This window comes from Diabrotica virgifera, chromosome 4 (assembly GCF_917563875.1).
Source record: "Diabrotica virgifera virgifera chromosome 4, PGI_DIABVI_V3a".
Lineage (NCBI taxonomy): Eukaryota > Metazoa > Arthropoda > Insecta > Coleoptera > Chrysomelidae > Diabrotica > Diabrotica virgifera.
The window spans coordinates 104,387,168-104,399,830 of record NC_065446.1 but is presented as its reverse complement, the minus strand read 5'-3'; the positions used below and the strand labels follow the sequence as shown (position 1 = coordinate 104,399,830).

General features: G+C 32.5%; 1 protein-coding gene across 2 annotated transcripts in view; it reads right to left on the bottom strand.

Moving 5' to 3' along the window:
- The window catches only part of LOC126883075 (helicase domino), a 170,250-nt gene that overhangs the window by 42,255 nt on the left and 115,332 nt on the right, over nucleotides 1-12,663 (bottom strand). For both annotated transcript variants that reach the window (XM_050648300.1, XM_050648299.1), the window contains exon 17: nucleotides 3,527-3,562. In XM_050648300.1, the coding sequence (XP_050504257.1) occupies nucleotides 3,527-3,562 (36 nt within the window). The remainder of the gene's footprint in view (nucleotides 1-3,526; nucleotides 3,563-12,663) is intronic.

The window sequence follows — 12,663 nt, the reverse complement described above, 5'->3', positions numbered from 1 at the left end:
CAATTTGAAGTTCCATTCTAAAAAAGCACAATTGAGCACGGAAAGTTCTCTCTTCCACTTTAACGTGGCGGTATTTTACGAGTATAATTACTTTAACAGGTTATAACTCTTCAGCCGTCAATGTTCAATAAACAATAGAAATATGATTTAAAGAAAATTGCCATCTTGGTTCTTGTTGGCCAAACCTACACGCTTCCTATTTCTAAAGTTGTTTCATCATATTTTCAGTAACCCTACTTACAAGCGCGTGACATAAATATGAGCTATTATAAATTTTTATAAGCTAAAAAATCAGCCCTTTTTCAAACGGTTTTATGAACATATTTAAGTCCGAAACCGCCTCATAAGGCGTTGACCCGATTTCCGTAAAACGCCGGGACCGCCCGAGAGGCGTTTGTGTATGTACGTGATACAATGGTCTATTATTTGTGCGGCCACTTGATCTTTGTCTCTAACGAGGCCTGGAGTTCAATTATTCAAGTCTATGTACCGACAGCAGAGAAAGAGGATGAGGAAATACAAAAATTCTACAAGCAACTAGAATACATTCTGGAATCGGCCAAAAAAGAAGAAGTCACCGTAATCATGGGCGATTTCAACGCTAAAGTTGGTAAGGTGAAAACTAATGGATGCACTGGTGAATTTGGACTTGGACAACAAAACGACCGAGGTGAACGTTTCGTACAATTTTTCCAAGAAAAAGAATTTGTAGTAATGAACACAATGTTCAGATTACCAAACCGTAGATTGTACACGTGGACATCACCAAGGGATAATGCAGACAACATCGTCACGAATCAAATCGATTATATACTAATCAGAAGCCGTTTTAAAAACTCCATCACATCTACAAAAACCTATCCAGGCACTGATATAGAATCGGATCACAATCCGGTGGTGGCTGTAGTAAATATAAGATTCAAGAAACTACAGAAAAATGCAGCTAAACAAAAGATAGACGTTAAGCAACTGAAAGACGCAACTATACTGGAAAGGACAAGAGAACAGGTAAACAACAATCTTCGAAACCTCGCTGCAAAAAATAGGAACACAGGCAATGTAGAGGACAAATGGATGGAGATAGAAAAGGCCCTTATGACAGCTGGTGAAGGCTCCTTAGCTCCAAGCAAAATTAAGAAAAAGGAATGGATGACAAACGAAATTTTGTACCTCATGGAGGAAAGGCGAAGAAATAAAACCAACAAGACAAAATACAAAGAAGTGAACCGTGAGATTAAGAGAAAAATTAGAGAAGCCAAAGAGAAGTGGGTTCTGGAAAACTGCAAGGAAATAGAAGAATATGAAAGAAAGTACGATAGCTTTAACATGCATAAAAAGATCAAGGATCAGGTAAAAAAATGAAACAAGCATCCATCGTAAAGGACAAAAAAGGTAAAATAATTACAGATTTAAATGAAAAACTGGCAAGATGGACAGAATACATTGAAGAACTTTTTGCAGACGAAAGACCAGAAATAGCAGTGGCAGAACCTATAGACGACACAACAGGGCCTGAAATCCTAAAAAGCGAGATAGAATATGCTATAAGGAATACAAAAGGGGGTAAAGCTGCAGGACCAGATGAAATTCCTGTAGAATTGTTGAAACTTATAGACGACGACACACTTGAAATAATGGTGAACCTCTTTAACACAATTTATAGAACAGGCACCATACCAAAGAAATGGCTCTCCTCTACTTTTGTCACAATCCCGAAGACGAATAACGCCAGAGAGTGTTCAGACCACAGAACTATAGCATTGATGAGCCACACACTAAAAGTATTTTTAAAAATAATTCACAAAAGAATATCTAATAAATTAGAAGAAGACATAAGCGCCACACAGTTTGGATTCAGAAGAGGCCTGGGCTTTGTTTGGTCTGAGTGTGTTAATGCAAAGATGTTTGGATGTAAACCAAGACCTCTACGTAGGTTTCATAGATTTTGAGAAGGCCTTTGATAAAGTCAGACACCAAAAGCTGTATGAAATCCTAAGAAGCAAAAACATCGACAGTCGCGACATTAACATCATACCAGGTTGTACTGGGGACAAACAGCAAAAATCAAGGTTGATAATGAGTTAACCGAAGAAATTGAGATTCGTTGAGGTGTGCGTCAGGGTTGGTAACGGAGAGTTAATTAACAATATACGATAAGCTGATGACACGCTAATAGTAACAGATAACCTAGCAAATTTACAGTATTTGATGGAAAACATAAACACTCATACCAATAAGTATGGTCTAAAACTGAACATCAAAAAGACTAAAATCATGATTGTAACAAAGAAGCTATACACCAATATGAATTTAACCATAAATAATCAGCCAGTTGAAAGAGTTACGTCCTACAAATATTTAGGGGTTTGTTTCACTGATACTAATGACCAGACAAGAGAAATCAAGAGGCAATTGAAATAGCGAGACAATCGTTTGTCAAAATGAAAAAGTTCCTGTGCAGCCGGGACATAAATATAAACTTAAGAACGAGAATGTTAAGGTGCTATGTTTTCTCAGTTCTGCTGTATGGCATGGAAGCTTGGACTCTGAAAAAGATAAACATCAAAAACATTGAGGCATTCGAGATGTGGTGTTACAGAAGAATGTGGAAAATACCATGGACAGAAAGAGTAACAAATCAAGATGTTTTGCTGAAGATGGGGAAGGAATGCGAAGTCATAAAAACCATACAAACGAAAAAACTGGAGTATCTAGGCCACATAATGAGAGGAGAAAAGTACTCTCTGCTAAGACTCATAATCCAAGGAAAAATCTCGGGAAAGAGAAATGTGGGACGTAGGAGGATTTCCTGGTCGCGAAATTTAAGAGTGGTATGGGTGCAGTTCAATACAGTTGTTCAGAGCTGCAGCCAACAAAGTTAAGATTGCTGTGATGGTAGCCAACCTCCGATAGGAGACGGTACTGCAAGAAGAAGAAGGCCCGGAGTTGAATGTGTTAATAACAATTTCGATAAAATGTTGGAAGGCCTGCATGTTAAAAATGAAGCCTCAAAGAATCAATTTCGATCTGCTAAATACCTACAGTGTTTGGTCAAATACAGCTGTTTAAATAATCGGTTTTCGGGAAAAACAAATTGAATAGCTTACACACTATTTGGTCTCTAGCTGATATTTAGCACACTTTAATAACTTGTTAATTGTCATCATTTCAAGTAGTTATATTACATGTCGTTGTGCAAAAAATGATTTTATTAACATTTATAAATTATTGCAAAAATAAGGGTTTTTGCAATTATCTGTAGTCAATTATACAAATTATATTTGAACTATTTTTTAAAATGTATAAGAAAAGTTTCGTAGACAAAAAATGTTTTTCTTTTTTTTTCAGCTAACCTAAAGTTAGTTTAGCAGTTCTTTGACTTTGCATAAAATCATCAGCAAACCAAAGTTTAAATTAAACTAAATCTAAAAGATCTAAATTGCGCCGCATACTTCAATTTTCCCTCGATTGCTCGTTGTATAGTCATTATTAAATATTTATAATTATTGTACATGTTTATACTTACTGGCATTTGCTCCATAGTGTTATCCGATACCCATATCTGGAACATTTGCAACATTTAGAAAGTGGGAAACAATTATCCCACAGTCACCTTTGGAAATCCTAATGGGCCTTTTGTTATTTCACTAAATATTCTTTTAATTTTTAAATTTAAGACATACACAATTTTTTACCTGTTTGATTTTGAGTATCTATGTTTTTGATGGGTAGATGTCTCCTATATCATTGTAACTATAACTAACTCGACTTGTAGACCTACATCGTTGCTGAGTCAAGTATACAAACAGTATATGTACTGGAGTACAACAGACCATTTGCTGACAGAGAAAACATTGATAGAGAAGACGAATGAATACCAACTACCCATATTTCTTGCCTTCGTAAACTATGAAAAGGCATTGAACAATACTGAGATGTGGGCTAAAGAATAGATTCGAAATATAGGCAACAAATATACAGGGTGTCCAGAAACTCTACCGACAAACGAAGACAGGAGATTTTTCAGATAACTTTAAGATATTTTAATCCAATTCACCTAGTCCGAAAATGCTTCCTAAGGGAGCTAGAAAATGGATTGTTATTAGTTTTTCTTAAATACCTCCAGAATGCTTCAATTTAGAAAAACGAAAATCGGTACGTATATTTATCTTCCAGAGATAAATCGATTCCATCCATTGCCAATTTCTAGTACCGATCATAGGCGTCCGTTTTGGGTAGGGCAACGGTTACTTTATCACATAACTTTTTTATCTTTAACTTATAGGCATTTTTGACACTGGATTATTAAATTGTGAGATATTATAGTACTAAAAGGTACTCTTCGTTTAAGTTGGTAGGACACACGGTTTTCTAGAAAAATCGATTTGAAAATTTTTCATCTTCTGATTTCGAAAAATTGAAAAAAAATTTCAAAAAAAACGGTGTATTTTACTAACTTAAAGCAGGAGTAACTTTTAGTACTAGAATATCTCATAACTTAATAAACTCGATTTAAAAATGTTTAAAAATTAAAGACAACAATGTTATACGATAAAATAACCGTTGACCTACCCAAAACAGATGCATATGACCCGTACTAGAAATTCGAAATTAATGAAATTGATTCAGTTTTCGGATTTCTAAATAGTTTTTTAAATTTTTTTTAGAAATTCAAAAAAAGAAAAATTTTCAAATTGATTTTTCTAGAAAACGGTGTATCCTATCGACCTAAAATAAGAGTACCTTTTAGTTGTAGAATACCTCACAATTTAATAATCCAGAATCAAAAATGCTTAAAAATTAAAGATAAATTATATAAGGAATCTCCTGTCTTCGGTTGTCGGTAGAGTTTCTGGACACCCTGTACGTGTATATGAAAACGTAAGGTGTTACAAGAAGACGTAATAGGCCAAAGCTATTCTACAAGATGTCTTCAAAACTACAAATTGGTCAACATACGGCATGTTACAATGTGACAGACGATCCCTGACCAAGAATATAGTCCAGGGTAATAAGGATTTTCTCGGGACACTCAAAGATCCAGGTAGCTGACTACTTTTTTAGTTATTGTAGACCTATAGGAAGAAAACCTACCTGTTTCCTGCCTAGAGTTCGCGTCCGTTTTTTAATTATTAACAATTTAGTGCAACAATCGCGATTTTTTCGATTTTTTGCACTTCATTCAAAAACTAAATAGTTGACATAAAATTACAAAATTCAGTTTTTTAGAACATTGAAAAACCTTCAAAATGCCGATTTTTGAAAGTTAAAAAGTTAATTTGTTGCTACGCAAACTGCAAAATAAGTGAAAATCGATATTTGTTATAACTTTTACTAAAACTACCTTAGAACTTTAGCATTTCACCCAAAATTGGACATTGGGGTACTTAACAAACCCTTAAAATTTGAGACCGATCCATTAATCAGTTTAAGAGTTATTCTATTTGTTTATCCCAGAGACCTTTATTTTGCAATAAGTTAAGACAGAAAATAATGAAGATAGTGCAATTCTGAGTATGCCAAATGAAAATAGAAGAGTGATGGTATCAAAATGTATTAAAAAAAGATAAAAAAATAATTAACATAGTCAAAAATCCTAATGCCAAAGTTTTAAAATTTTGTAGTTTATAAACATTTACAATAACTTTGAAAATGTTGTCCGTAGAAACAATCTTTTTATATATTCGAAAAGATAGTATTTTAACACGAATTTTCAAATAAAATAATTTAGCCTGGGCTCATTTGGGACAAAGTCAGCCATATGTTTTTTTTAATTCACAGCTAATTTGTTTATAATAATTAAGGAATCTCATTAATGCCATTTTAAAGAATGGGATTTGTATTTTTTCTTAAAAATTTGCACAAACATTATACCTTCACAGCACCCTCTACGATTTTTCAAAAATGTAGTGCAAACGATTACTAGGGGAACCTACAAATCCAGTGAGTTAAAATACCGAAAAAGCAATTTCAAACGAATATAATTTGCTGTATCTCCGGATCAACTCGATAGATTTTGATATCTCTTTTTTTAATTGTTATGTAATTTTTACGTACATTACAAATATGCAATTTGTTTATAAATTTATTAATTAATAAACAGTCCAATTTGTTTAAACAATTCTTGAAAAAATATTTTTTTACAAATATCTATTTTTTTAATCATAGTATCATTAATGATCACAGAAAAAGTTAAAGTACGCTTTAATAAATAAATGATTTTTATTAAATAATTATTTATTGAAGATAAATTTATTTATTAAAGTATACCTTAACTTTTTCTATGATTAATAGCGATAGTATGATTAAAATCATGGATTTTTGGGAAAAAATTATTTTTTCAAAAATTGTTTAAACAAATTGTTTTTTACTGTTTATTAATTAATAAATGTCTAGACAAATTGCATATTTTTAATGTACAGAAAAATTACATACAAATTAAAAAAGAACGATCAAAATATATTCAGTAGTTCCCGAGATATAGAAAATGATAGTAGTTTTTAAGTTGCTTTTTTTAGTTTTTGAACTCAAGCATTTGTCGGCTCCCAGCTCCCTCTTCACTTACCACGACTAGTCACCAATTAAACTACATTTTTAAAAATTCGTGTAAAATACCAGCTTTTCTAATATGTAAAATGACTTTTTCTACAGACAATATTTTTAAAGTTATTCTAAATGTTTTTAAACTACAAAATTTCACAAATTTGGCATTAGGATTTTTGACTATATTAGATAATCTTTTTATCGTTTTTTAGCACATTTTGATAGTATCAGTTTTCTACTTTCATTTGGCATACTCAGAATTCACCTATCTTCATTATTTTTTGTCTTATGTTATTGCAAAATAAAGGTCTCTGAGATAAACAATTAGAATAACTCTTAAACTAATTAATGGACCGGTCTCAAATTTTGAGGGTTTGTCAAGTACCCCAATACCCAACTTTGGGTGAAACACTAAAGTTCTAAGGTAGTTTTAGTAAAAGTTATTAACAAATAACGATTTTCACTTATTTTGCAGTTTGCGTAGCAACAAATTAACTTTTTAACTTTCAAAAATCGGAATTTTGAAGGGTTTTCAATGTTCTAAAAAATTGGATTTTGTAATTTTATGTCAACTATTTAGCTTTTGAATGGAAAGCAAAAAATCGAAAAAATCGCAATTTTTGCACTAAATTGTTAATAATTAAAAAATGGACGCGAACTCTAGGCAGGAAACAGGTAGGTTTTCTTCCTATAGGTCTACAATAACTAAAAAAGTAGTCAGCTACCTGGATCTTTGAGTGTCCCGAACATGGTCTATTTCTAGCCTTATTACCCTGGTCTAATATATCTACATTATACTGCGTTTCAAATATTGAATCAATGTGCTTGCACATAATTTGCACATTCTGTGAATTATCATAAATAAATCCTTCTTTTATATTTCACAGCAGTTAACAGCGATAATCATCTACAAGTACATATTATCTTCTTAATACCTTTCACGACCGCTGTCGTGAAGAGCGGCAACGTTGTCAAGAACATTCTCATTCAGTTTGCATGGCTCTATCCTTCTGAAACGTAACAAAGAGAACCAATGCGAAAATCACTAGAAAAGCAAGAATGTACATGACAGGATTTGGAGAACTCAGTTGGATAGTTAATAACTGCCAAATACCAAAACATGAGGATCAAAGTGTTCCTTCCTATCATGACATATAGATGTCAAACCGGGTCATAATTTATGTCCTGGTTCTAGGACATAATTTTTTGATAAAGTTCGATAAGACTTAATGAACTAAACAACCCCTTTCCCTAGGATGTTTTATTCAAAATTGGAATGATAACTATTATCACACAATAAAGATTTGACAATTTAAATCTGGAAAAAGATTACAGGTGACACTGAGTAATAAATTACAGAAAAATAAACGATAATTACTCAATAAGACTTACTAATAATAAAACACTAAAAAAATTGTTTTCAATTCTTTCACAAAATTTATTACACATTAATGTCACTACAACTGTTTCGACAAAGTGCCTTTCTCAAGTGATATGTTTTTGTCTGCAGCTGTAGTCGACATTAATTTGTAATAATTTTTGTAAGTATTTAAAACAAAAGTTTCAGTTTTTTATTCTTAGATAAAATGAATTTCCATAAAGTAATGATTGAATCCATCACTTTCTAGTAACATAACGATAGCTTAGTGTGAAAACCTCGTATCTCATTTTGCAGAGACTTTAAACGTAATTTCAGCATACTATAACTTAACCGAAAAAAATAATTTAACATAATATGTTAAATTATTTTAAATAATTTAACATAATATGTTTGATTCTGAGTACGTTTAGATCATTACACATACATTTTTCATATATCGATGGTCTAGCGTACAAAGGTGCTAAGTGCCAATTATGGTCAAAACGTGTTATTTGGCACACCTAAACCAACTAAGGCATTATTATCTTGCAAACACATGTGGTAAGTAAAATATGTCCATAATTTTTTCTAGCGCCATCTTTCAAAAGGAATAAGTACTACGCACCTGCAGGTTTCAACAACTTATGTGTCAAGTGCACTTAGAACATTTGTACTACTAATCGAAATTCGTGAAACCTTCAGAGTTAATTACTTAACACATTTGTGCTACACCAAACACAATTAAAAGTGAGGTTAGATTACGTCAAATTTGTCGATAAATGTTAAGAAAAATAGTGGTCTTGATTGCTAGCCTTTTGAAATACCTCAAAAGTTTACCTGATACAGTTTGCCACGTTGCATCATTTTCAGATACCTGTACCGGCCAAAACAAAAATAAAAATGTTGCGGCCGCAATGTTATATTATGCAGTAAAGCGCTGGTTTCCTCGAAAGGGCACCGACAAACTGCGACCGTAGCACTGCGATGAATTACGTCAGATTACGGTGAAAAATTCAAGGTTCTTCACTGCGGCAAAAAAATGTGTAAACTCGGCAAGCGGTGGTTCCAAACGCATCCTTGGAAACCACCGCTATTATTTTGCATGGTACAGTTTTTTATGACGTCATTCATCGCAGTGTTACGGTCTCAGTTTGTCGGCACTGCTTTCGAGGAAACCAGCGCTTAAGTCACATCAACCACCTAAAAATTGTTGACCTGAAGTTCATGGAGTCGGGACATTCCTATCTGGAGGCCGACTCAATGAATGCTACGATTGAACGAGCTAAGCGCCATAAAAAATTTACTCAACTCGCGAGGCTAGTTTCGGCCTCTAGAATAAGACCAAGACAATACATTGTGGAAAACATGAAATTTAATGATTTTTTTGATTTACAAAACCTGGTAAATAATTATGTTTTTAACACAGCCATGAACACACAAAAAGGAAAAAGTGAATTGGCTAAATATTAAATGGTTGAGATTTGACAAAGAAAAACCATCTATAATACAATATAAATATGTACTGTTTATCTCAAGAAAATTGGAAGTAAATTGTAAGGGAAAGGCTGGAAGAAAAAGAACAAGCACACACCTTGAACTAAACCAAAAGTATTTGACAAGACTACCAGTTTCACATAAAAAGAAAAAAGATTTGGAATATCTTTTAAATGCCAAAGTTATTCCCGATGTTTATACTCCCAGTTTATAAGAGACATTCCAGTGTCAACCAACAATATTCCAAGTCGAAATGAAGAGTCTGACATTTCAGATTAGACAATTCTCTATAAATATCCGATAAAAATATTAGTTTAGGATTTTTTACTTTGCCTTTGATAGAGTATTATTTTTTGTATTTGTGTCAATAAAAATAATTATTTTTTTCAATGTGTATTGACTTCCTTAAAAAAATTTTTGGTACTACAAAGGTGTTAAGTAACAGCAACAATCATTATTATTATTATTATTTCGAGACCCGCTAACATTTTAAGGCTCTTAAGAACTTACAAAAGGTCTTCAGATGTCACAAAATATGTGAGCAATTATTAATAGGTACATGATAAAAACTATAATTTTAATAAGATTTAAAAACTTAATTTTCAATTATTGGAAAACCAACAAATTAGCACTTAGCACATTTACACGCTAGGCCATCGATATATTTTGGGTTAGAGTATGCAGAAATTCAGTTTAAAGACACTCATGTAAAATTTTCTGTAAAATGTGATACGAGGTTTCACATTAAGCCATCGATGATTGCATTTTAGACGATTCATTGATTCCAACGCTTGTCTAACAATTACATGACTTGTTGTCCTTGGACCCTAGACAATGGCACATGGTCGTTGAATGGGATTTGGAGCAGCTCTAACAAGTACTTTGATTGCATTTTAATATTTTTTGTTTTGGAATTCTTTCTTCAATAAGTCTTTATAGAATCTTATATTGTATTTTAACACACTTGTATTCCATAATGAGTTGATTATTAGACCAAAAAGGACGATTGTTTAGGTGACCGTGGGGTGGTAACGAGGGTTGTAAAGAAGCCCCCTTGCTCATGTCCGGCGGGGCAGTGTTTTGGTGCCCCACGCGGACTTCTAAGAGCAAAGAAGGCACCAAAACCCACGTCCACCCCGCCGTTAAATTAAACAACAACATTCGCAAGAGAACTTCTTTATTTTCAAGTTTTTTTTTTCATTTCAGTTTTTCGTACGTATTAATTATGTACATATTAATATTTACGTGACTCGGTGAACGGTTTGAAAAAAGATTCATTACATTTTAGATCAGTTTGTGGTTATGCATTCGCAAATGGTTAAGTAGCTGTAGAGTTAATTGGATCAGATATCGTGTGGCATTTGAACTAGTCTGTGATTGATATCGATAAGCGCGGGATCTACATTACCAACAATGTTTAACGTTATTAAACACTTATCCTGCGCGATGACAAGAGCCAAACAATTCCAGCATTGCAGATGCCAGACCTACAGATTATAATCTCAGGAATGTCATGACTATATCCGGCCCAACTTATACAAGGATTAAGAGGTTAAATAAACTTCAAAACCTGATACTACACTTAAGGCCGGTTGTTCGAACGCTAATTAAAAACTGGTCATTATCAAATATTTAATTACAATTATATTTGATTAAGCGTACTTCAGACAGTTGTCGCATTTTGAGGTTATGTTGACTGATTTATTTTATTATTTTGGTTTTAATTTAAAATAAAACATAATTAAACTCTTTCTGATGTTAATTTCTTGTTTTTACTTACAAATCAATAATAATACTAAGCAATTTTCAACAATTTAAGAGCTGCGGCTACATTTTAATAACTGTTTTACCTACAATCAATAACTGATTAGTGTTTTACATGTATTTTTCATGTCGCGATTTGATTCCCAAGAAAATTGATTACAATAAATGATTGATTATAATCAACTTCTTGATTAGCGTTCGAACAACCGGCCCTAAGTATCAAGATAATGGAACCTAATTAAGATAAACTAATTGTTCAATAAAATATCATCTTAGCACCATTTTGCCGTAAGGCTATAATACTGAATTTTTGAAAATTAATTTGTGTCCACGATGATTCATCACTATCTTAAATGCAATGAAAAGTTTTTCGTAAAATAAAGCTTGTTTAAAATTCCAATAAACGTAGAATCATACACTTCACATTTATCTTTGCACAAAATATAAAAATATTTTCCCCTAATGTTAAGAATTTATACTATGCTTAATTTTTAGTCGATTTAATATAAAAAAAATCATCTCCAAACCACAATTATTAATAATCAGTTATATTAAATAGTATTTAAAAAAATGTGTACTAGGGAGACAACCGTAATTTTAGCAATTGTGCAGCTTTTATCGTAAATGAGGCCCTTATAACAAGGGGTGTAAGCGAGCTCGCATCTGAGTGTCACATCTGGTTTTCGGTGAATCTTCGGTGACTTTCGGTGGAATTTCGTTCACCGAAAACCAGATGTGACACTCAGTGCGTATCTTTCCGCAATGTATGTTATGAGATGTAGGGATATTGCCTTGGTTTGCGAGCTCCCCAAGTGACAAGTTTTGAGAAAACTTTGTTCAAAGTTCTAGACAAAAAATCTAGGTAGGGATAGTCCGAGAATATGGTATTCTTTAAGTCAACGATGTTTTAAGAAGCGGTTCGTTTGACATCTGTTTTTCACACCCAAGCAATTGGTTCCCTCAGACATTTACAAGTTTTACAAAACTTTTAGTTCGGTAGCATGTCTTACTGGAGTATAGGTGTGTGATTTAACGCTCGATAATAGAGTGTAAAATGTTGTTTAATTTAAGATTAATTAGTTAATAATTAATTTTAGCACATACCGATATGTCCTGCTTTAACGGTATATCTAAGTAAAAATAAATATTTTTTATTAAATATTTAATCACTACAAAAAAAAAACCAACCTCCGAACTATAATTAAAGAGGAACTAACAGGACTAATGTTTCACTGTATTGGTTACTTAAACTATACTACTTTGCATGTTTTCAATGACATGTCATTTTTGATCATTTTATTGTTAGTTTATGTAGAAAGTTTGAAGCCACCATATTTTCTATGTGTTTGGGAGTCTATTTTTGTATTTAAAACCTAATTTTCTAAAATTGTCACTTACACCACTTGTGTTCTAGGGGCCTCAAATAAATTAAGTTTTTGCTGAAATAATTGAGAAAAAAATCTTAAAACCCATTAATATAATTTAGGTGTACTCTATTCGTA